Genomic DNA, 21,586 nt, shown 5'->3' with positions numbered 1-21,586 from the left:
AATTGGACGGATTTGTCTTTTTTTTTTTTTTTTTTTTTTTTTTTTTTACCTAATTATGTAACTATTTAGACTTGCACAATACATTGTAATGAGCTTTCATTTGCTAATGACTTGATTACTAAGTAATGTGTTTAGTACATTGTTCAAAAGTTGATAAAGGCAGAATCCCATTTTAATTAAGATCAGTGACTTCATACCAGGCCCAGTGTCCGGATTTGTAGGACAATCGTTCTTTTGAACCGTTTTACATTTTCACCTGTAACTCTTCCATTACTGTCAGATGGCAAAGACCATAAATGCATACATTATATACACCTACATTATATACACCTACAGTATATACACCTACATTATATACACCTACAGTATATACACCTACAGTATATACACCTACAGTATATACACATACATTATATACACCTACAGTATATACACCTACATTATATACACCTACAGTATATACACCTACATTATATACACCTACATTATATACACCTACATTATATACACCTACATTATATACACCTACAGTATATACACCTACATTATATACACATACATTATATACACCTACAGTATATACACCTACAGTATATACACCTACAGTATATACACCTACATTATATACACCTACAGTATATACACATACATTATATACACCTACAGTATATACACCTACAGTATATACACCTACAGTATATACACCTACAGTATTTACAGTACACACAGTATATACATTATATACACATCAGCCCTTTTATGATCCTGATCACACTAACGTTCCATCATCAGTCCTATCAGGGCCACCATCAGTGGGATACAGGCAGACCTCCTGTCCGGGGGCCCAGGCCCTATCAGGTCACAAGGGGAGGCCCAGTAGGGGCTGCCTGTGGGCATCTCATAGTCCACCCACTTTCTAACCCTGGGGGTCCCCACTTTCACTGCTGCTCATCCCTGACTACAACACCCAGAATACCCCGCACCCAGCAGGGAAGGGCATGATCAGGCAAAGCTCGCTGCATGGAGGATCTTCTGTGATCTATGCAGAGGTGTGATAACAATTCAGAAGGGGCCCCCATGGCCAGTGAGCACACCCTTTCTAGATGAAGCTTCACTCTATAAATGGTAGAGAGCACTGTTTTCAAGGGATGCAAGGGGTGCAGAGTGAGGCATATTGGAGGATGCAGGGGGTGCAGGGCAATGAGTTATGCGTGGATCCAGAGTGAGGAATGCTGAGGGTTTAGGGAGGAGGGTAATGGGGGATGCAATGTGAGGGATGCAGAGGGTTCAGGGAGGAGGGTAATGGGGGATGCAGAGGGTTCAGGGAGGAGGGTAATGGGGGATGCAGAGGGTTCAGGGAGGAGGGTAATGGGGGATGCAGAGGGTTCAGGGAGGAGGGTAATTGGGGATGCCGAGTGAGGGATGCAGAGGGTTCAGGGAGTAGGGTAATGGGGGATGCAGAGGGTTCAGGGAGTAGGGTAATGGAGCTGCAAAGGGTTCAGGGAGTAGGGTAATGGGGGATGCAGAGGGTTCAGGGAGTAGGGTAATGGGGGATGCAGAGCAAGGGATGCAGAGGGTTCAGGGAGGAGGGTAATGGGGGATGCAGAGGGTTCAGGGAGTAGGGTAATGGGGGATGCAGAGCAAGGGATGCAGAGGGTTCAGGGAGGAGGGTAATGGGGAATGCAGAGGGTTCAGGGAGTAGGGTAATGGGGAATGCAGAGGGTTCAGGGAGTAGGGTAATGGGGAATGCAGAAGGTTCAGGGAGTAGGGTAATGGGGGATGCAGAGCAAGGGATGCAGAGGGTTCAGGGAGTAGGGTAATGGGGGATGCAGAAGGTTCAGGGAGTAGGGTAATGGGGGATGCAGAAGGTTCAGGGAGTAGGGTAATGGGGGATGCAGAGGGTTCAGGGAGGAGGGTAAAGGGGGATGCAGAGCAAGGGATGCAGAGGGTTCAGGGAGGAGGGTAATGGGGGATGCAGAGCAAGGGATGCAGAGGGTTCAGGGAGGAGGGTAATGGGGGATGCAGAGGGTTCAGGGAGGAGGGTAATGGGGGATGCAGAGGGTTCAGGGAGGAGGGTAATGGGGGATGCATTGTGAGGGATGCAGAGGGTTCAAGGAGTAGGGTAATGAGGGCTGCAAAGGGTTCAGGGATTAGGGGAATGGGGGATGCAGAGCAAGGGATGCAGAGGGTTCAGGGAGGAGGGTAATGGGGGATGCAGAGGGTTCAGGGAGTAGGGTAATGGGGGATGCAGAAGGTTCAGGGAGTAGGGTAATGGGGGATGCAATGTGAGGGATGCAGAGGGTTCAGGGAGTAGGGTAATGGGGGATACAGAAGGTTCAGGGAGTAGGGTAATGGGGGATGCAATGTGAGGGATGCAGAGGGTTCAGGGAGTAGGGTAATGGGGGATACAGAAGGTTCAGGGAGTAGGGTAATGAGGGCTGCAAAGGGTTCAGGGAGGAGGGTAATGGGGGATACAGAGTGAGGGATGCAGAGGGTTCAAGGAGTAGGGCAATGGGGGATACAGAAGGTTCAGGGAGGAGGGTAATGGGGGATACAGAGTGAAGTGTAATGGGGGACACGGGGGTGTGGTGTGCAGGGTAATGGGAATGTGGGGTAGTGGTGGGATGGGAGGGGTGTAATGTGGGTACAGAGTGTATTGGGATATGCAGGTGATGCACAATGCTGGGCAATGCAGGGGGTGTGGAGTAAGGTGTAAGGGGGGGTGCAGAGTGAGGCATTTTGGAGGGTGCAGGGCAATGGGGGATACAGTAGGTTCAGAGTGAGGATTAATGGGGGATGCAGAGTGCTGGGTAATGGGGGATGTAAAGGGTGCAAAGTGAGGCATATTGGAGGATGCAGGAGGTGCAAAGTGAGGCATATCAGAGTGCAGGGTAAGGGGGGATGCAGGGGGTGCAGAGTAGGATGTATTAGGGGGATGTGGGAGTTGCAAAGTGTAGGGTAATAAGGGATGCAGAGTGCGGGATAGTGGGGGTGGGAGGGCTAATGTGGGCACAGTTGGGATATGAAGTTGAATGCTGGGTAATGGGGAACACGGGGTACAAAGTGGGAGGTAATGGGGGAGCAAAGGTACAGTGTGTGGTAGTGGGAAGGGCCACCAATAGAGAGTGCTGGGGGGTGGGGCCCTGTCAGGTAGGCTGTACTGGGCCCCTTGATTTCAAATGACGGCCTTGAATGCTATATATACAGTTGTGTTGAAAATACTAGCCGTCAGACATCACTAACCGGATCAATCACTGTTTTTGGTGGAAATGATATTTCTAAATGGCAAATAATTTCCAAGCAGGTGTAGTAGAGTCATAGAAATCCAACAGACCCGACAGTCATGACATGCATGCTGCTGATTCTGTGTCATTGAATCACTCATTGAAAGGGGCGTGTTCACAATAATAGCCGTGTGGAGTTCTATTAGTGACGTCATTCATTCTTTGATAAACAGGTGGCAATTATTGCCCTTATTTAAGGAAGGAAGGCAGCAAATGTTGTACATGCTGGTTACAGTGCATTTCTCTCTGAAATTCTGAGGAAAATGGGCCGTTCCAGACATTGTTCAGAAGAACAGCGTACCTTGATTAAAAAGTTGATTGGAGGGGAAAACATATAAAGAAGTGCAGAAAATGATCGACTGCTCAGCTAAAATGATGGCAAATGCTTTAAAATGGCAACCAAAACCTGAAAGATGTGGAAGAAAGCGAAAAACTACCATTGGAATGGATAGAAGAATAGCCGACATGGGGCGGACTCAGCCAACAATCAGCTCCAGGAAGATGAAAGAAGGTGTGACGTTCCCTGTGAGGACTCGGCCAACAATCAGCTCCAGGAAGATGAAAGAAGGTGTGACGTTCCCTGTGAGGACTGTTACAATTAGAAGACGCCGATGTGAAGCCAAGCTATCTGCAAGAAGCCCCCGCAAAGTCCCACTGTTGGGAAAAAGACGTGTGCTGAAGAGGTTACAATCTGCCAAAGAGCACATTGACTGGTCTAAAGAGAAATGGTGCAACATTTTGTGGACTAATGGAAGTAAGATTGTTCTTTTTGGGTCTAGTGGGCGGAGACAGTTTGTCAGACGACCCCCAAACACTGAATTCAAGCCACAGTACACTGTGAAGACCGTGAAGCATGGTGGTGCAAGCATCATGATATGGGGATGTTTCTCATACTACGGTGTTGGGCCTATTTATCGCATACCAGGGATCATGGATCAGTTTGAATACATCAGAATACTTGAAGAGGTCATGCTGCCTTATGCTGCAGAGGAAATGCCCTTGAAATGGGTGTTCCAACAAGACAACGACCCCAAACACACCAGTAAACGTGCAACATCTTGGTTCCAGACCAACAAGATGGACGTTATGGAGTGGCCAGCCCAATCCCCGGATCTTCATCCAATAGAAAACTTGTGGGGTGACATCAAAAATGCAGTTTCTGAGGCCAAACCAAGAAATAGAGAAGAACTGTGGAATGTGGTCCAATCATCCTGGGCTGGAATACCTGATCACAGGGGCCAGAAGTTGGGGGACTCCATGCAACACAGATGTACAGCAGTTCTCAGAAACAGTGCGACTACAACCAAATATTCATGAAGTCATTCAAAGGAAAGCAAAATCTTCAAACATTTCTCAGTTTATATAGTGAATGTTTGACTTTGTAAAGAAGAATACAAACACGCCCATTTTTTTGAACCTTCTAATATTCACTTTTCTTTCATTTTTTTAGAGGAACAACACAAATTTGATGTATTTTTCTTCAAGTTTTGATTTGGAATAGAATGTGTCGTGTTCCCAATGCATTTGTGTGGATGGAAATAAAAGGATTAGAAGGATTTGCAGCTTTAGTCACTTCTCTCAGCACACTGATATTATTTTGAACACAACTGTATATATAGTCTTAAAGGAAATGAACTCAAACGGTTAATATTGACAAACAAAAATCCGGCGTGAGAACGTTGCATCGGCCTCCTCCCTATGATACATATACTGAGCAGCAATAAATGTCCCCCTCAGACACGTGGTTTCTATACATTGCATCATGAAAGAAGAAGAAAAAGGTTCTGCTGCATTTGTCACTTTCCAGTTTGTAAAAATGTAATTGTTTCGAAATGTTGTTCTAGTTTGTTTAGGAGGCTGAGAGTCTACACCAGGGGTGGGCAAACTTTTTAACTTGAGGGCCGCAATGGGTTCATATATTGGACCCGGACCAAGAGTAGATGAATGATGTGTATGTGTCATCCATAGTAAGTATAGTAATATTCCCCCATAGTAAGCATAGTAATTCATCCCCCATATAGTAATTCATCCCCCAAATAGTAATTCATCCCCCATAGAGTAATTCATCCCCCATATAGTAATTCATCCCCCATAGTAATTCATCCCCCCTATAGTAATTCATCCCCCCTATAGTAATTCATCCCCCCTATAGTAATTCATCCCCCATATAGTAATTCATCCCCCATATAGTAATTCATCCTCCATAGTAATTCATCCCCCATATAGTAATTCATCCCCCATATAGTAATTCATCCCCCTATAGTAATTCATCCCCCATATAGTAATTCATCCCCCTTAGTAAGCATAGTAATTCATCCCCCATATAGTAATTCATCCCCCATATAGTAATTCATCCCCCATAGTAATTCATCCCCCATATAGTAATTCATCCCCCATATAGTAATTCATCCCCCATATAGTAATTCATTCCCCATATTAAGTCCCCAAGTCCCCCCTGTGTCAATTCACTTACCTTTGCTCCACGTGTTCCTCTCGCCGTGTTCCCGCGCCGTTCCAGTCTTCAGGGCGGACTGTGAGAGGAGCCTAGCTCCCCTCACCTCACGTTCGTCACGCTGCCCCGCCTACACACATCCTGACAACCATCCTGACAGTATCACGCTCCTCGGGCCGGATTAAAAGGTCCGCTGGGCCGTAGTTTGCACATTGCTGGTCTACACTATGCAATGAATGTAAAGGATTAAGGATAGAACATCATTTCTTGTCCAACTGATATATAAATGCTGTGTGTGGACCATTCTCGGGGGTTCAGTTACAGAGGTGGTAGACTTTAATGGCGTTCTCTGGTTTTTCTTTCAGAAATATGGAGCGTACCCATCGGATCGTTCTTCCAGAATCTGATTACTTCCATCTTCTCGGGTGTGAGAATGAGCTCACCGACCTCTTCCTCAGGAAGTTCAGTTGTGAAGTGCAGTTAAGAGGCCCTAAACCCACCAAATCTCAAGCTGCGTCAATCAAGGCTGAAAAAGTTTATGAGAAGAAAATCTTGTTGGGCCCCGTGGTCGGTGTATGGAAGGGCGACCTCACTAGGCAGGACGCCGATGTTGTGGTGAATGCCGCTAATGAGGACCTGGATCATGCCGGGGGGTTGGCCCGTGCTTTGGTGGAAGCTGGAGGATCAGACATTGAAAAGGACAGCAAAGAATATGTTAAGACCAATGGAAGGTTAAAAACCGGACAGTGCGCAGTGACACGTCCCGGCAATCTCCCCTGTAAGTGTCTCCTTCATGCCGTGGGTCCGGTGTGGTTCATAGAAGCTGCCAATAGATGTGACGATGAGCTTTCCGAATGCATCAGGAACGTGTTGAAATATGTGAATCAGCACACAGACATCAAATCTGTGGCCATCCCAGCCGTGAGCTCCGGGATCTTTGGGTTTCCTCTCCAACGGTGCGCAGATATTATGGTGAAGACCATTCACTTATTCTTTTTAACTGTGACACAGACCCATCTAAAGGAGATCCGACTGGTGAATAACAATGACCCGGCTGTCCAAGCCATGAAGGCGGCCTGTGAAAACATCTTTGGTCCAAGTGATGACCTCAGTGGAGCCACATCTGCTTCCTCTTCTCAAACAAGGCCAGTGACACGCAGCATGACCGCTACATCACAACCCTCACCAACAACGTCCAGCTATAGGAGCGCCCTTATGCAGCCCTCAGCACACGGGTCCCCTATGGAGATGTCACAGCCCATCACCATCAATGGATTGACCCTTCACCTGAAACGTGGGCTGATAGAGGAACAGAAGGTAAGTCCATCACATGTCTCTTCCCGTCCGTCACCACGGATAATGAGTACAGCCATATATACGATTACACAGGAGAGCTTTCCTGGTGTCTCAGCTTTGCTTTACCCTGAAAAAAAAAATTTGAATCTGCCATTCTCCCTGGAGTGCCCTGGGTGGGCTTAGACATGTGCAGCACAAAACATTTGTTTCGATTTGATTCAATTCGTTATTTAACTAATTTTGTTTCATTAAATTGGTTAACTTTGTTTAATTTGTTTTCGGAATTCATTTAATTTATTCCAATTCGATTTGAATTTTCTGACTTCATCAGAATTGAATGAAATTCAACTGAATTTGGGAATATCGAATGGAATTTGAATATGAATCAAATTCGAATTGGAGATATAGAATTGTTCCGAATTCATTGTGAAGAATAGCTGGCCTGGTTCTATTCTATTCAAATGTCCAAAGAAGGTTATATTCTATTCTGTTCTACTCTCTCCTCTTCTAATCGAATTTCGGAAAACTGTTGTATTCTTTCTTTTTTATTCAAATTTCAGGAAAACTTTTTTTTTTATTCTATTCTATTGTTTTTTTTTCTGTTCTATTTTAATCTATTCTATTCAAATTTATTCTATTTGAAATGCGAATATCTGAAGATTATATTCTTTTTATTTTTTTTATTCTATTTTTTTTTTCTATTAAATTCAGTTTTTTTCTATTTTAATCTATTCTATTCCAATGTATTAAACTGGAATTTCAGAAGAAGGTTATAGTCAGTCATTCTGTTTTATTCTATTCTTTTATGTTCTATTCTTTTCTTTCTTTTTCTTTTTTTTTTTTTTTTTTAATTTGCTTCAAATTCGAAATTTCATTTTTGTTGTTTCAGATTCATTATATACAACCGAATTAAAAAAAAAAAGTATGCGTTTCGATTCAGAACAAAGCGAACCTCACATTTCTAGTTGCGGTTTGTGACATTCAGTAAAGCCCACCTGACCTTAGGTTTGAATTGTCTAAATACATTGCAGGATCATAGAAACCAAGATGTGTAAAGACTTACAGTTGGTTTTCTTTAGAAAGCAGCCACAGCCGGAGTAGAAAAGCCAGCCTGCTACAGAGGAGGGCTCTTGCTCTCAGTGTGGAAGCAGTGGTCTCTCTGCAGAGGTCCGGTGCACTTCCTGCTGAGCCAGACCTCTCCAGCTCTGCCATCATCAAAGCTCAGGCCTTCTGTTGATTGGGGCGCTCTAACTCTGATTCAGCAGGGGGTGCATCTGACCTCTGCAGAGAGACCACTGCTTCCACACAGACCGCAAGGGTCCTTCTCTTTCTGAAGGGCACCCAATGCACATTGCTGATACTTACAGTGCAAGTGCAACACCTAGAAACGCCCTAACATACATTGCAGTGCGCTGCATGGCCGGATATGGTGCTTGCAATATTTGTGGTGCGTTTTTGGTTTGTTAGGCTGCTTATTCGAATGAATGAGCTGCCATAATCCAATGTACATTATGTGCTGCATATAGCATGTCAGTGCACTTGCACTGATGTACCACAGTGCTACGAATGGGCCCTCCAGACTTTGCTCCTCTTCTCGTAGCACTAGCCCCCCCCCCCCTTAAGAGTTGCAATAGTTTTGGGTCCCCCTATAGTCCTGCACAGCCAGGCAACACACATTTTCCCACTGACTTGCATTCAGGGGACAGTGACCAGTCATTGAACTTGTTTTCATGTTTTATTAGGGGATTTGGAACTTGGATGGGGTAAGGGGTGTGCGGGATGTCCAATGGAACTGAGAAACCGAGGACAACTTCCTGACCTGTTTACAAGTCTGTACAAAGAATCCTCTTCTTGGAGAGCTAGCCAGCATCTCCTGATTTACCTCACCCCAAATGCTCCTCTGTCTGGCTGTCCAAAGGAATCCCTGAGCAGGGGATCCAGTGTCTGCCAAAAAGACAGTCCCAGGTAGTCGCTAATCTGGTTTCCCACCACAGTGCTCCTTCCCTTATCTGGCCCAGGGGGTGCAGGTCTACTCACTTGGTCCCTGTCCTGTGTTGCTGTTGAGTTGGTGGCTGCTACCAGGCCTTCTAGCTGGGCCGTTCTTCCTCTGCCACACAGGGGGTCCTCTCTCAGGGGACGGTGAAGGTCCAAGCTTTCGCCTTCCAAGGTCCTTGCCTAGAGGTGAGCCCCTCTCCCATCTGGGCCCCTCCCAGGCTCCTCTCTCTAGCCTTCACATCCTCTTCTACCCGTACTCTCCTGCTGTTGAGTAGGCTCAATCATCTTTAAGGGATGTCCTGGCCCCTTGCCATGCCTGCTGTTGGAGATTGGTCAGGATCCCTGAAAAGTTCAGATCAGCCACTCCTCACATCCGCCCACTGCTTCTAGAAGTTTCTCCAAAGTTCTAGAGCAGGGGGAAGTCTCAGAGAGCTGATCTGCAGAGCCTCTCAGCTCTGCCCTGAATTTGACCCTTGCTAGCTATCACACCCAGGCTCTACTCAGCCCTCCCATCTAACAATTCGCTAACCTACTAGCTCCCCCTAGCTGACTAGGAGGGTGTTACATTTTGTTTTGATGCAACGGGAATGGATTTAGCGGATTTAAACTGTAAGTTCACTTTGGCCTTGGGTAATGTGTCTTCCCCTGGAGCTTTTCTCCCCAGTTCTGCTTTAAACTACAAGTGATTCTGGGTACAATTTTGGGGAGATAAACTTTCAAAGTGGAGCTGAGGCATCGGGCAGACAGATGGTTCTAAGCAGCGAGGTTACAGCTGGCAATTAGACACCACCAAGGCTGACAGGGTGGTACATGGTCTACCATAGTTGGAGTAGTCGTCAGGACAGAAGAGATCTATTTGCATGCAGAACAGACATACATGACCAAAGGAGTTAGGAACCTGGTGCACATCCATCAGACCCAATCACCTCTCCCCATTTGTTGGGAGAGAGAGCTCACAGATCACACCTATGTTGGGCATGGCATTTGGGCAGCTCACCTGAGAATGCAATGCATGTTAGTACATGGCTGTGCAATGCCTTAGCGTGTTGGGAAGCCTTCCAAAGCCAATGGCATCACAACACTTTAACACGTAGATGGTGCTGCACCATGTATTGCAGTAGTGCACACATGACCAACACAAAGACGGGGTTCTGACCTCATTGTTCTTGTTGTCTCCACTCTGGACAGTAGTAGGTGAGATGCTGACACCGGAAGTATGAAAACACGGCCTCTGGATACACGGTGCATCATATGTACACAGCTGAACACATGACTTCCATTACAGTCCAAGTAAGAGAATTCCCTTTCAATCTTTTGCAGACACAGATTATTGTGAACTCAATCTCCTCTAATCTGGGCCTAAATGGTGGAGCGATCTCTGAAGCCATTGCCTCCAAGGCCGGGTATAAATTGCAGGAGGAAATCAGAAAACAAAATAGTTACCTTCGTAGCGCGAACCCCACCGCCAATATCACCATGATCCGCACCAAGGGCTTCAACCTGTCCTGTGAGTCCATCTACCATGTCATTTTACCATTTCGTTCATCAGGCTATCAATATGCTCTGCAGGTAAGTGCATCTATCAATTTTCTCCTTTTGTCTCTGTTGACGGAGTAAACAAACAGCAAATTCTATGTAGAAGGCATCTCTATGGGGCGGCAACGAGAACTCAGCCAAACTGTTCCCACCTCTTTCCAATGGGGCTCATTTATAACGGAGAGGATCCTGGACTCCTCTCTGCTTTATACTCTACAGCCTTACTCAGTACCACAGTCTGTGTTTCTATACCAATCAATTTATTGTGGGGTGCAGGATTGAACCTGCGGTTAACATAGCAGAGGGCTCAATATTTGGAGGACAGGTCACCTGACCAAGCTCATCCATTTTGATTGACCACTATCCACTTCAGAGTCCCAGAATACACATTTCTAAAATGCACCTCCTGTGCAGGAATACCAAACATTCGGGGGTGTAGTGTAGGCGGAGCCAAAGGGTCGGTTGCCCTGGGTGCAAAATTAAAAAAATATTGCACTGATTGGTTGGGGGGGAGTCAATACTTGGCTTGCCCCAGGTGCTGGCAACCCACACTATACCACTGTAGGGTGTTGGGAAGCTATCAAAACCAACTGCCAATCATAGGCATTCCCTGCCCTGCAGCATGTGATTCGCTGTCAGCTTTCCAGTGGGATAAAAGGGATAAGAAAACTCAGCGAGCGCTAAAATATAAAGGGATAAAAGCGGCTGTGTACTGTAAAGGAAACCATAAACCTTTCCAAAGACATCTAAAATAAGATAGGTGCAGCGCTTAAAATGTAGTCCTGATATTGTGTTGTATAGACATGTATAGGTGGGGGGTGGGGGATGTCCATTGTTCTCTGCCATGTGGTGCATCCCATTGTTCTATTGTGTCTTGCAAACTATTATGGGATGTGTGTGTTTGTGTATTGGTTTGGTGGGGGGTGTTTCCGGCAGCCCTTCCCCCTGATGGGACTGTCTGATGTGTTTCTTGTGGCTAGATTTGGTTTGCCCCACCCTGTGTCCTTATGCAGGGAGGGGGGAATTGATCCCTTGAATGTTTATATCTTGTGTCTGTGTTAAAATAAAGCAGTCTATTTCCTAGTTTAATACAAGTCTGGTGCTGTCTCCTCTTGTATGGTCAGCGGTGGTGTCCTTGGATCTGTGTTCGGACAGGGAAGCTGGAGTCTAACGGAAATACCCTAGTGCAGTCGGGGTCTGGTTCCGTTACACCCAAGGTTACGGTCTGGCTTTCCAAAAAGGAAAGTTCCCTACACATTGCAGACCCCACTTTGAGCACATTTCTGGGTTCAGATTCCTATTGGATGACATCTAGGTGTTGCAGTACCTTCACCTCCAGGAAGTAGTGGTAGTCCTTCCTGTGACGAGGGAAGTGGCTTGGATGATGAGTATTAGCCTTGTTTCCTTGTTTGTACGGTCTCTCCTAAGGATAGTGCGTAATCAATGGTCTCTGCACCAAGAGGTTTGCCATCTAGATGCCCATCAGATCCTTTCTGGGGGGTGGTGATCATTGCATGGAGTGGTTTATGTCCCTGGATTGTTAGCAGGTGAAACACACTAGCTTCCTACTCCAGGTGCCCTCTGCTTGAAATGGAGTATGTCTGAAGGACATTGTGGGACCTGTTCACCTGGTCTTCTTTGTTTGGTTCCCCAGAGGCCTTTGCTTGTAATGTTCTGAACTGAGTGAATGTTTTTAGTGTTTTTTCTAAGATATCTGTTTCTCATTCCACATCTGTTAAAGTTTTACTGGACCTGGAGGTGACCAGGAACTTCTCAGACCCGTGCCTTGAGGTCAGGGTTAGGTAAGGTCAGTACAATCCTGCCAGGCTTCATGGACCCCTCTGGCTGTTTTAGATGTATTGCTTTAGTTTCATCCTCGGTTCCTTCTTATCTCACCAGTATGGGTATCACGTACCTGGTGCTGGAGGCCAATGGAGAGAGGGCTTCCCTTGCGGCTAAGTTCCAGACTCCCCTGGAGATGGGACAGAAGGAATCGGGCCCAAATTAGCAAGGGTCACTGTGACATAAAATGTACAGATTTGAGTAGATAAATGTGACCTGTAGCAAAATGTAATCCTAAATGTAGTTTCAGTCCTTGTCATTGGGGAAATGAGGTGTTCAGAGACAGATGGTCATCAATTAGCATCTGAAAAGCCTAGCTTCCCCTGGAAGTGGCACCTGGGTGCTAATAAGATTTTGTCACCTTCTGGGGAAACCGGGAAGGAAACGGCTGGAGACAGGTTGGCTTCATGACACCAGGGGGGCTCCGATCTGTCTCCCTGACATTGGGAGCTCTAAAAGAATATACATACATCAAAGGAAATGTTTCATCGCTCATAAAAGCTGAAAAATTAGTTGCAGAGAGATGAAAATTCTTCCCTCTGATAGGGTACTCTGTGGGTCACATCGACATATAAAAACTGTATTTGTGGATTAGGTAGCATGCCAGGAAAATGTAGGGAATGGTTAGCTGGTGCTGGATTGAGACAGCCGAACAGTGATTGGTACTGTCGCAATCGGACTGATGCGCTGGTGTCGGAAATCCAATCCCCAACTTGGTAATTCAAGCTGGTCTTGGTCCGATTGACCTTGGGCAGTTTGGCACCCAGAACATCCTGTGGGCGGGTGCAGGAACACCCCCCAGGGTCAATTGGCCAAGGACTAATGTCCCGCCTACGTCCATATCCCTGTAAATTGAGTACCCGGACATTGGGACATCGTAATTTGTATGGAGCCGGTTCTATTTGACTGACGGATTGCTGACACTCTGGCTTGCTCCAGTCGCAGGATAAATCTCGGTAAAAGTTTTATTCTGTTTTATTCCCTTTTTATTTTATAGTAATTAGTCATTTGTGTGTCTTCTTGTATTTGTTGTATTTCTGTAACTCTTTATATTTTGTACATATTTTATGCCCCGCCCACTTTTGGGATATTAAATCTTAACATTAATAAGTGACTTCTGTGTATTGAAGCTCGGGCTCATATCTCCAGAGAGATTAGATTGGATTGTATTTTAGTGCCTTTATGCGCTTGGTCAAGCTCATTGCCAATCTGTATGCAATTGCTCTGTATGTGGGCAGATTGCGTGCAGGTTGTAAAAGGTAACAGATCGGCCAGACGTGTGTGTGGTGGCCCAGCAGACCGTTCTGCGAATAAACTGTTGGTTGGTGGCAGGCTACCTTTTGTGGTGTGTCTGGTGCAGGGGGGTGAGGACAGTGGAAGGGTGATAACACCGGGGTTCAAGCTGTAGGATAGCTGGAGGGACTCTAGAAGGGTGTGATTGCTAAGCTGCTCCTCAGCTCTAATCAGTGCACCAGATTGTATGTAAGATTTGTATTTGCCAGTGTGTGGTCAGCCAGCTGGATTGGAGTGGAGTCTCCCTCCGGTGGTGGACAGAGGTAGTGCAGGCTGTGGAAGTATATCAAAGTTGAGTCCCCTTTATTCCCTCTTACCCCAAGTCACAGCCGCACGTGCGTGCCTCGGTTAGCTAGTCGCTGTAGGCGTGGCGTGCGGGTGACCCTTGACAGGTTGGTGGCAGCGGTGGGATGAACTTGTGACAGTCGCCTGCAGGAGTTCTTGTAGAGATGATCTGACTGAGGATGCTTGTCAGAGGTACACCCAGGAGCACAGCTGATTCACTAGAATGGTGTCTGCAGACGGGTGGTTCCCGTGAGAGATAGCAGGCCTTCAAAGTAGCAGAGGACAGCAGAGTAGTCTGGTCAGAGCCAGGGTCGGATGCCGGGTGGGGATTAGAGCCGATGGATAGCTGAGATCATACACAGGAGAGCAAGTGAAAATATCCGTTAGCCAAGCCGAGGTCATATCGGGAAACAGGCAGGGAAGACGGTTCCAGGAACAAGCCGAGTCAGTAGCCGCAGATTCCAACAAGCCAAATGGCACTTCGTTAACCGGGCAGTAAAAATCCATAAATGTCTGAGCTAAAATCATGTTGCCGTCCAACAACCTGTTTTGGTGGGTTCTGATTGGTTAGCTTCTTCAGGTTCGATATTCCCCTCCATGTGGAGTCCTTTTTCCTCTGGCAGTGACCTCCTGTACGCTGAGCACCGTCTTCCCCATCTTGAGCATCAGGTTGATTCTCTGTGCCTTCCCATTGACCACTTGGCCTGTTTCTGGACACCTCAACTGTATCTGAGTCATGTCCCTCAATGGATGAGAAAGAAAATAGGATTTTTGGAGTCCTCCGGGAGACACAAGTCTCAGAGCCATGCTGGATAGTTGAGGGGTAATAGGGGAGATGGCTTACAATTTAATTTTTTTTTTGCCAATATCCAATCCTCCTGTAGGTGGCAGTCTAACCCGATGGTCTCGGATTCCTGTGTCCCTCAGTGGACTCAGTAGAGGAGTTTCCTGCAGTCAGATGGTGGTGAAGTTTGGGAAGTAGATTCCACCTTTCATGAGTCGGTGATGGTGGGGTTGCAGGTCATTTGTTATGGATTGCTCTGGTTCCAGCACATCTCTGCTGTCTATATATTGGCTCTTTGGACATCTCTTGTGTTGTCTCCATTCTTCATCATTGACGGCTTTCTGTTGTATTTGGATGTCGGCTCCATATCTCTTCTATCATAACCCGTCTTGTTGCAGGTTTTACACCATGTGACCAAGGAATGCCTGCAAAACGCACACGCATATAACAAACGCACCATCTCTTTTCCTGCGCTGGGGACGGGAAATATTGGCCTCTTCAAACCCGATGTGGCTAAAGTCATGACGGAGGCTGTGCTACGCTTCGCCAGAGAGAACCCGGGCCAGATGGACGTGTATTTCGTCATTCACCCCTCTGACAGGGACACCTACCAGGTAGGTTAGACAACGGCTTCCATTAAAGGGGAACTCCACCCAGGATGAAAATCTGCTGACAGATGATCTCTAGTTAGAATTTACATCTGTTTCTGAGCTGCAAAAGTGTAAAAGCGGCTCGATCCCAATCCTTGTCTGGGCCTATAGAGAGTGGAGGTACATCAAACTGCATTGTGTGTAACAGCTAGAGAGGATCATAACCACACAGGTGACAGAGATGCTTGGTGTCCTCTGAAAAGCAATCTGCTGTGGATTGCTGTTCAGAATGTGATCTGGCAGGAGCTCTCAGGCGTTCAGAAAGTGCTATTACTAACTTCTGGTGCCTGTGTGTGGTTTTTTTTTTTTGGCTGAACAGCATTCCAGGGGTGGACTGACAACTTATGGGGTCCCCGGGCAATAGGGGATCATGGGGCCCCTGTGTTCTTGCCCAAACTCAAAAATGCCTATGAAAAAGGTACCAGGGGCATCTCATGGGGCCCCCTACTGACCCCTGGCCCCCTGGAAGTGCCCGAGTTTCCAAATGGTCAGTCCGCCCCTGCAGCATTATTACTTTGCCGGGCCACATGCAACTGCGAGTCAAGCATTTCACTCATTGTGGTGAAGCCCTATTGATCGCCTCCCCGGACCCCGCATTCACTGTATCCGCTCTCCCCGGACCCCGCATTCCCTATATCCGCTCTCCCCGGACCCCGCATTCCCTATATCCTCTCCCCGGACCCCGCATTCACTGTATCCGCTCTCCCCGGACCCCGCATTCCCTATATCCGCTCTCCCCGGACCCCGCATTCACTGTATCCGCTCTCCCCGGACCCTGCATTCACTGTATCCGCTCTCCCCGGACCCTGCATTCACCGTATCCGCTCTCCCCGGACCCCGCATTCACCGTATCCGCTCTCCCCGGACCCCGCATTCACCGTATCCGCTCTCCCCGGACCCCGCATTCACCGTATCCGCTCTCCCTGGACCCCGCATTCACCGTATCCGCTCTCCCCGGACCCCGCATTCACCGTATCCGCTCTCCCTGGACCCCGCATTCACCGTATCCGCTCTCCCCGGACCCCACATTCACCGTATCTGCTCTCCCCGGACCCCGCATTCACCGTATCCGCTCTCCCCGGACCCCGCATTCACCGTATCCGCTCTCCCCGGACCCCGCATTCACCGTATCCGCTCTCCCCGGACCCCGCATTCACCGTATCCGCTCTCCCCGGACCCCGCATTCACTATATCCGCTCTCCCCGGACCCCGCATTCACTATATCCGCTCTCCCCGGACCCCGCATTCACTATATCCGCTCTCCCCGGACCCCGCATTCACTATATCCGCTCTCCCCGGACCCCGCATTCACAGTATCCGCTCTCCCCGGACCCCGCATTCACTGTATCCGCTCTCCCCGGACCCCGCATTCACTGTATCCGCTCTCCCCGGACCCTGCATTCACTGTATCCGCTCTCCCCGGACCCTGCATTCACTGTATCCGCTCTCCCCGGACCCTGCATTCACTGTATCCGCTCTCCCCGGACCCCGCATTCACAGTATCCGCTCTCCCCGGACCCCGCATTCACTGTATCCGCTCTCCCCGGACCCCGCATTCACTGTATCCGCTCTCCCCGGACCCCGCATTCACTGTATCCGCTCTCCCCGGACCCCGCATTCACTATATCTGCTCTCCCCGGACCCTGCATTCACCGTATCCGTGAAATTTGGGAGTTTTTTGGCAACCTTTTGGTTTTTCTGACTTCTGGGGTCGGACATTTTTTTTTTTTTTTTTTTTTTTTTTTTTTATTGAAAGTAAAGTAAGCAGCCCCAGAAATGTCATTGGTGGGTTCAGAAAATGAAGAATCCAGGTTCAGGGGTGCAGTGGGGGGAAATATGGGGGGAAGTGTTTGCAGATCGTTGATATTTTGAATATAGAAAATACTGTATTTACATAGTAAAGGAAGTGGAAATAATAGAATATTTTGCCCATTACCTGTCAGTAGGAGGACGTTATTGGTGCATTGAAAATGCATTCACAGACAGAACCCGCAGGACTGAGGAAAGTGGCAGGGTCTGCATACCTTTTTTAAATGGGATTTCCTTTTGAGAGTATCTCAGCAGAAATTACATTTTTGTTGCAGGGGATGCCCAAAATCTGATTTGTAACTTAGTGGAGACTTCTGGGAAAATCAGTGAGCCAATCGTATAACCAGGAGATGACATTTCCGGTGCGGTGTTCTGTGTACAGAGCTCCTCTAGGCGGCCATGTTGTATCTTACAGACAATGACAGCGGCTGCAGATTGAAAGGGAAAAGTCGTTTTTTTAACATTCAATTACAATATGACTTGTGCCGCAATTGTATACGTTAGATTATTTTTTTTTTTTTTTTGCGAAAAGTGGAGTTACCCATTTAATGATTTCATAACTTTATATTAATTTTGTGATGTTTAAATAAATGTTACAAAGTTTTTTATTTTGTGACTTTTGAAGGCTTTTCAGACTCTGTTGAGCGTTTATCGCACCCCCATGAATCCTGACCGCCCTGTGGAGGGGAGAGGTGAGAGCTGGGACTTTTTTTGTTTTTTGCTCTGACTGTGAACTTTACTTGGTGCTCCTGTTATTGGCTGCAACACAAAGCCATTATCATTGTTATTAAAGGGGGACGTCTCTCAATCATCGTGAATTATTTTGTACCCGTATGATGCAAGAATAGAGTGCAAAGTACAGTGCAGGAAATGTGTATTTGCCCCCCTGCTGATCCTGAACGTTCGCCCCTCACACAGAAATGATCGGTCTAACAATGGAATGTTCGCCCCTCACACAGAAATGATCGGTCTAACAATGGAATGTTCGCCCCTCACACAGAAATGATCGGTCTAACAATGGAATGTTCGCCCCTCACACAGAAACGATCGGTCTAACAATGGAATGTTCGCCCCTCACACAGAAACGATCGGTCTAACAATGGAATGTTCGCCCCTCACACAGAAACGATCGGTCTAACAATGGAATGTTCGCCCCTCACACAGAAATGATCGGTCTAACAATGGAATGTTCGGTGTAACACTGAGAGACAGAATACAACAACAAATTCAGCAGAAATGCGTCTAACAAATGATGACGGATCTGCATGTTCATGAGGGAAAGAAGGATTTGATCCCCTATCATTCAGCAGGATTTCTGGCTCCCAGGTGTCTCTCATACAGGTAACAAGCTGAGATTAGAGGCAGTCTCCTAGCGATCCCAGAAACCTGGATCCAGCCCACTGACTCTGCCTCCCCTGCTGCACTCTCCTACGGAGGTCTCACCTGGACCCACTCACCCAGGCCTAACGGTCGCAAAGGTGGTGGGGTTGGTCTGCTCCTGTCACCGCAGAGCACCTTCCGAGTCCTCCCAAACTCCCCTCCCTATCCTTCTCCTCCTTCGAGGCCCACTGCGTCCGACTATTCTCCCCAACCCCCCTGAAGATTGCTGTGATATACCGGCCTCCTGGATCCATACCCCGCTTCCTGGATGACTTCACCTCCTGGCTACCCTTCTTCCTCTCCTCTGAGCTACCCACCATCATCCTTGGGGATTTCAACATCCCTGTCAACCTCAGCAACCCGGCCTCATCCCACCTTTAACCACACGCAACATCAGACCCCGACCGCTCCAGCCCTGGCAGACTGATCACACCAAAACCCTCAAACGACGCAGTCGTGCCCTGGAGCGACTATGGCGCCAAACCAAATCCCAACAAGCCTTCACCCGATACAAATCTGCCTTCCACACCTACACCTCCTCCCTCCATGCTGCCAAACAAGCCTACTTCCTGACCCTCATCAAGGCCCTCTCCTCCAATCCTCACTGACTCTTCTCCACCTTCAACTCTCTACTCTCACCACCCCCACCTCCACCCAGCACCTCACTCACTGCCCTTGAGATTGCCAATCACTTCAAAAACAAGATTGACACAATTCGCAGGGACGTTGCCGCAACTCACACGCCCTCTCAACCCGTCCCCTCTCACACAGCTACCCCCTCATCCCCCCTCCCCCTCGACATAACCCACAGGGACTTCGTCGCTGCTCAAACTCCCTCCAACCCCCTTCCCTCTCCCTCAGCTACCCCATCATCACCCCTCTCCCACGGCCCCACCACTGCTCTGACCTCCACTTCCACCCCACCCTACATTCCTCATACTGAAGCCCCCCCAACACTCCGCACCTTTGACCTTACTACCATCGAGGAAGTCTCCAAGATCCTCTCTGATGCCCGCCTCACCACCTGCCCCCTCGACCCTGTCCCCTCACAACTTTTACAACCTCCTTCCCCCTCCATCCTACGCTCCCTCACCCACATCTTTAATCTCTCCCTCTCCTCCGGCACTTTCCGCTCCCCTTTGAAACATGCACACATCATCCCCATACTTAAAAAGCCCTCCCTGGACCCCAATGACCCGAACAACCTCAGACCCATCTCCCTGCTCCCATTCATATCCAAACTCCTCGAGCGCCTCGTCTACACCCGCCTAAGCTCTCACCTCAACGACAACAACCTCCTCAATCCCCTAAAGTCCGGCTTCCGTCCCCTACACTCCACCGAAACTGCCTTACTCAAACTCTCCAACGACCTGCTAACTGCCAAAGCTAATGGCCACTACTCAGTGCTCCTACACCTTGACCTCTCTGCGGCCTTCGACACAGTCCACCACCCCCTCCTCCTTACTAAACTACACTCCCTCGGCCTCAGAGATTCCGCCCTCTCCTGGCTCTCATCCTACCTGTCACAACGCTCCTTCAGCGTTACCTATAATGCTACCACCTCCCCCTCACTCCCCCTCTCTGTTGGGGTCCCTCAAGGCTCCGTCCTCGGGCCCCTTCTCTTCTCCATCTACACCTCCTCCCTTGGCCAACTCATACACTCTCACGGCTTCAACTACCACCTCTATGCCGACGACACACAAATCTATCTCTCAACCCCCCACCTCACCCCCTCAGTCTCCGCCCGAATCAAATACCTACTGAGCGACATATCAGACTGGATGTCGCTCCACTTCCTTAAACTGAACCTCTCCAAAACCGAGTTTCTTGTCTTCCCCCCCAGCCCGGACCCCACCCCCCATTGACTTCTGAATCATGTCCAACAACGCCACCATCAAACCCGCCCTGCAGGCCAGAGTACTTGGTGTCATTCTGGACTCCAACCTATCCTTCCAGCCCCAAGTCCAATCTTTAACAAACTCGTGCGACTCCACCTCCGCAACATGCAGACTCCACCTCCGCAACATGCAGACTCCACCTCCGCAACATGTAGACTCCACCTCCACAACATCGCCAAAATCCGCACGTTCCTAACCCCAGAAACCACTAAACAGCTCATCCACTCCCTCATCATATCACGACTCGACTACTGCAACTCCCTCCTCACTGGCCTGCCTCACCGCTGACTAGCCCCACTTCAGTCCATCCTGAATACGGCTGCCAGACTCATCCACCTTTCCAACCGCTCCATCTCCGCCACCCCCCTCTGCCAATCCCTCCACTCAGTGTCCTCCACCCCCCTCTGCCAATCCCTCCACTGGCCTCCAGTCAGTGTCCTCCACCCCCCTCTGCCAATCCCTCCACTGGCCTCCACTCAGTGTCCTCCACCCCCCTCTGCCAATCCCTCCACTGGCTTCCGATTGCGCAATGGATCAAATTCAAAATCCTAACACTGACGTACAAAGCCGTCCACCATACTGCCCTGAACTACATCACTGACCTAATATCCAAGTACCGCCCAACACGCACACTCCGCTCCTCACAAGACCTCCTTCTCTCTAGTTCCCTGGTCTCCTCCTATGCCCGCCTCCAGGACTTCTCCAGGGTGTCACCCATCCTCTGGAACTCCCTGCCCCATCAGATTATCACCTACTCTCCTCTCCTTTAGGCGCACCCTGAAAACCCATCTCTTCAGGGAAGCCTACCCCACCCCCCGCTAACTTACCGACCTCTTCCACTCTTCCTACCACTCCATCCCCCACAGCTATCTCCTCCTGTACCACCATCCCCTCCCTCCTAGATTGTAAGCTCGAAAGAGCAGGGCCCTCGATCCCCTCATGTATCACATTGTATTGGTATTGTTCTGTCACATGTTCTGTCCCCCTTTGTAATGTACAGCGCTGAGCGAACTACTGGCGCTTTATAAATACTGTATAATAATAATCTCATTGTGTTACCTGTATAAAAGACACCTGTCCAC

General features: G+C 48.3%; 1 protein-coding gene across 1 annotated transcript in view; it reads left to right on the top strand.

The window, feature by feature from the left end:
- The window catches only part of LOC149437902 (protein mono-ADP-ribosyltransferase PARP9-like), a 58,603-nt gene that overhangs the window by 22,208 nt on the left and 14,809 nt on the right, over positions 1-21,586 (top strand). Inside the window, exons 2-5 of the mRNA XM_089660491.1 lie at positions 6,102-7,053; positions 10,348-10,596; positions 15,166-15,381; positions 17,852-17,918. Coding sequence (XP_089516617.1) covers positions 6,106-7,053; positions 10,348-10,596; positions 15,166-15,381; positions 17,852-17,918 — 1,480 coding nt within the window. The 5' untranslated portion in view covers positions 6,102-6,105. The remainder of the gene's footprint in view (positions 1-6,101; positions 7,054-10,347; positions 10,597-15,165; positions 15,382-17,851; positions 17,919-21,586) is intronic.

This window comes from Staurois parvus, unplaced genomic scaffold, assembly GCF_062004578.1.
Source record: "Staurois parvus isolate SC_StPar_1 unplaced genomic scaffold, SC_StPar_1.0 ptg001247l, whole genome shotgun sequence".
Lineage (NCBI taxonomy): Eukaryota > Metazoa > Chordata > Amphibia > Anura > Ranidae > Staurois > Staurois parvus.
Note: the sequence above shows the minus strand (reverse complement) of the source record. Positions and strands in the feature narration are given on the sequence as shown.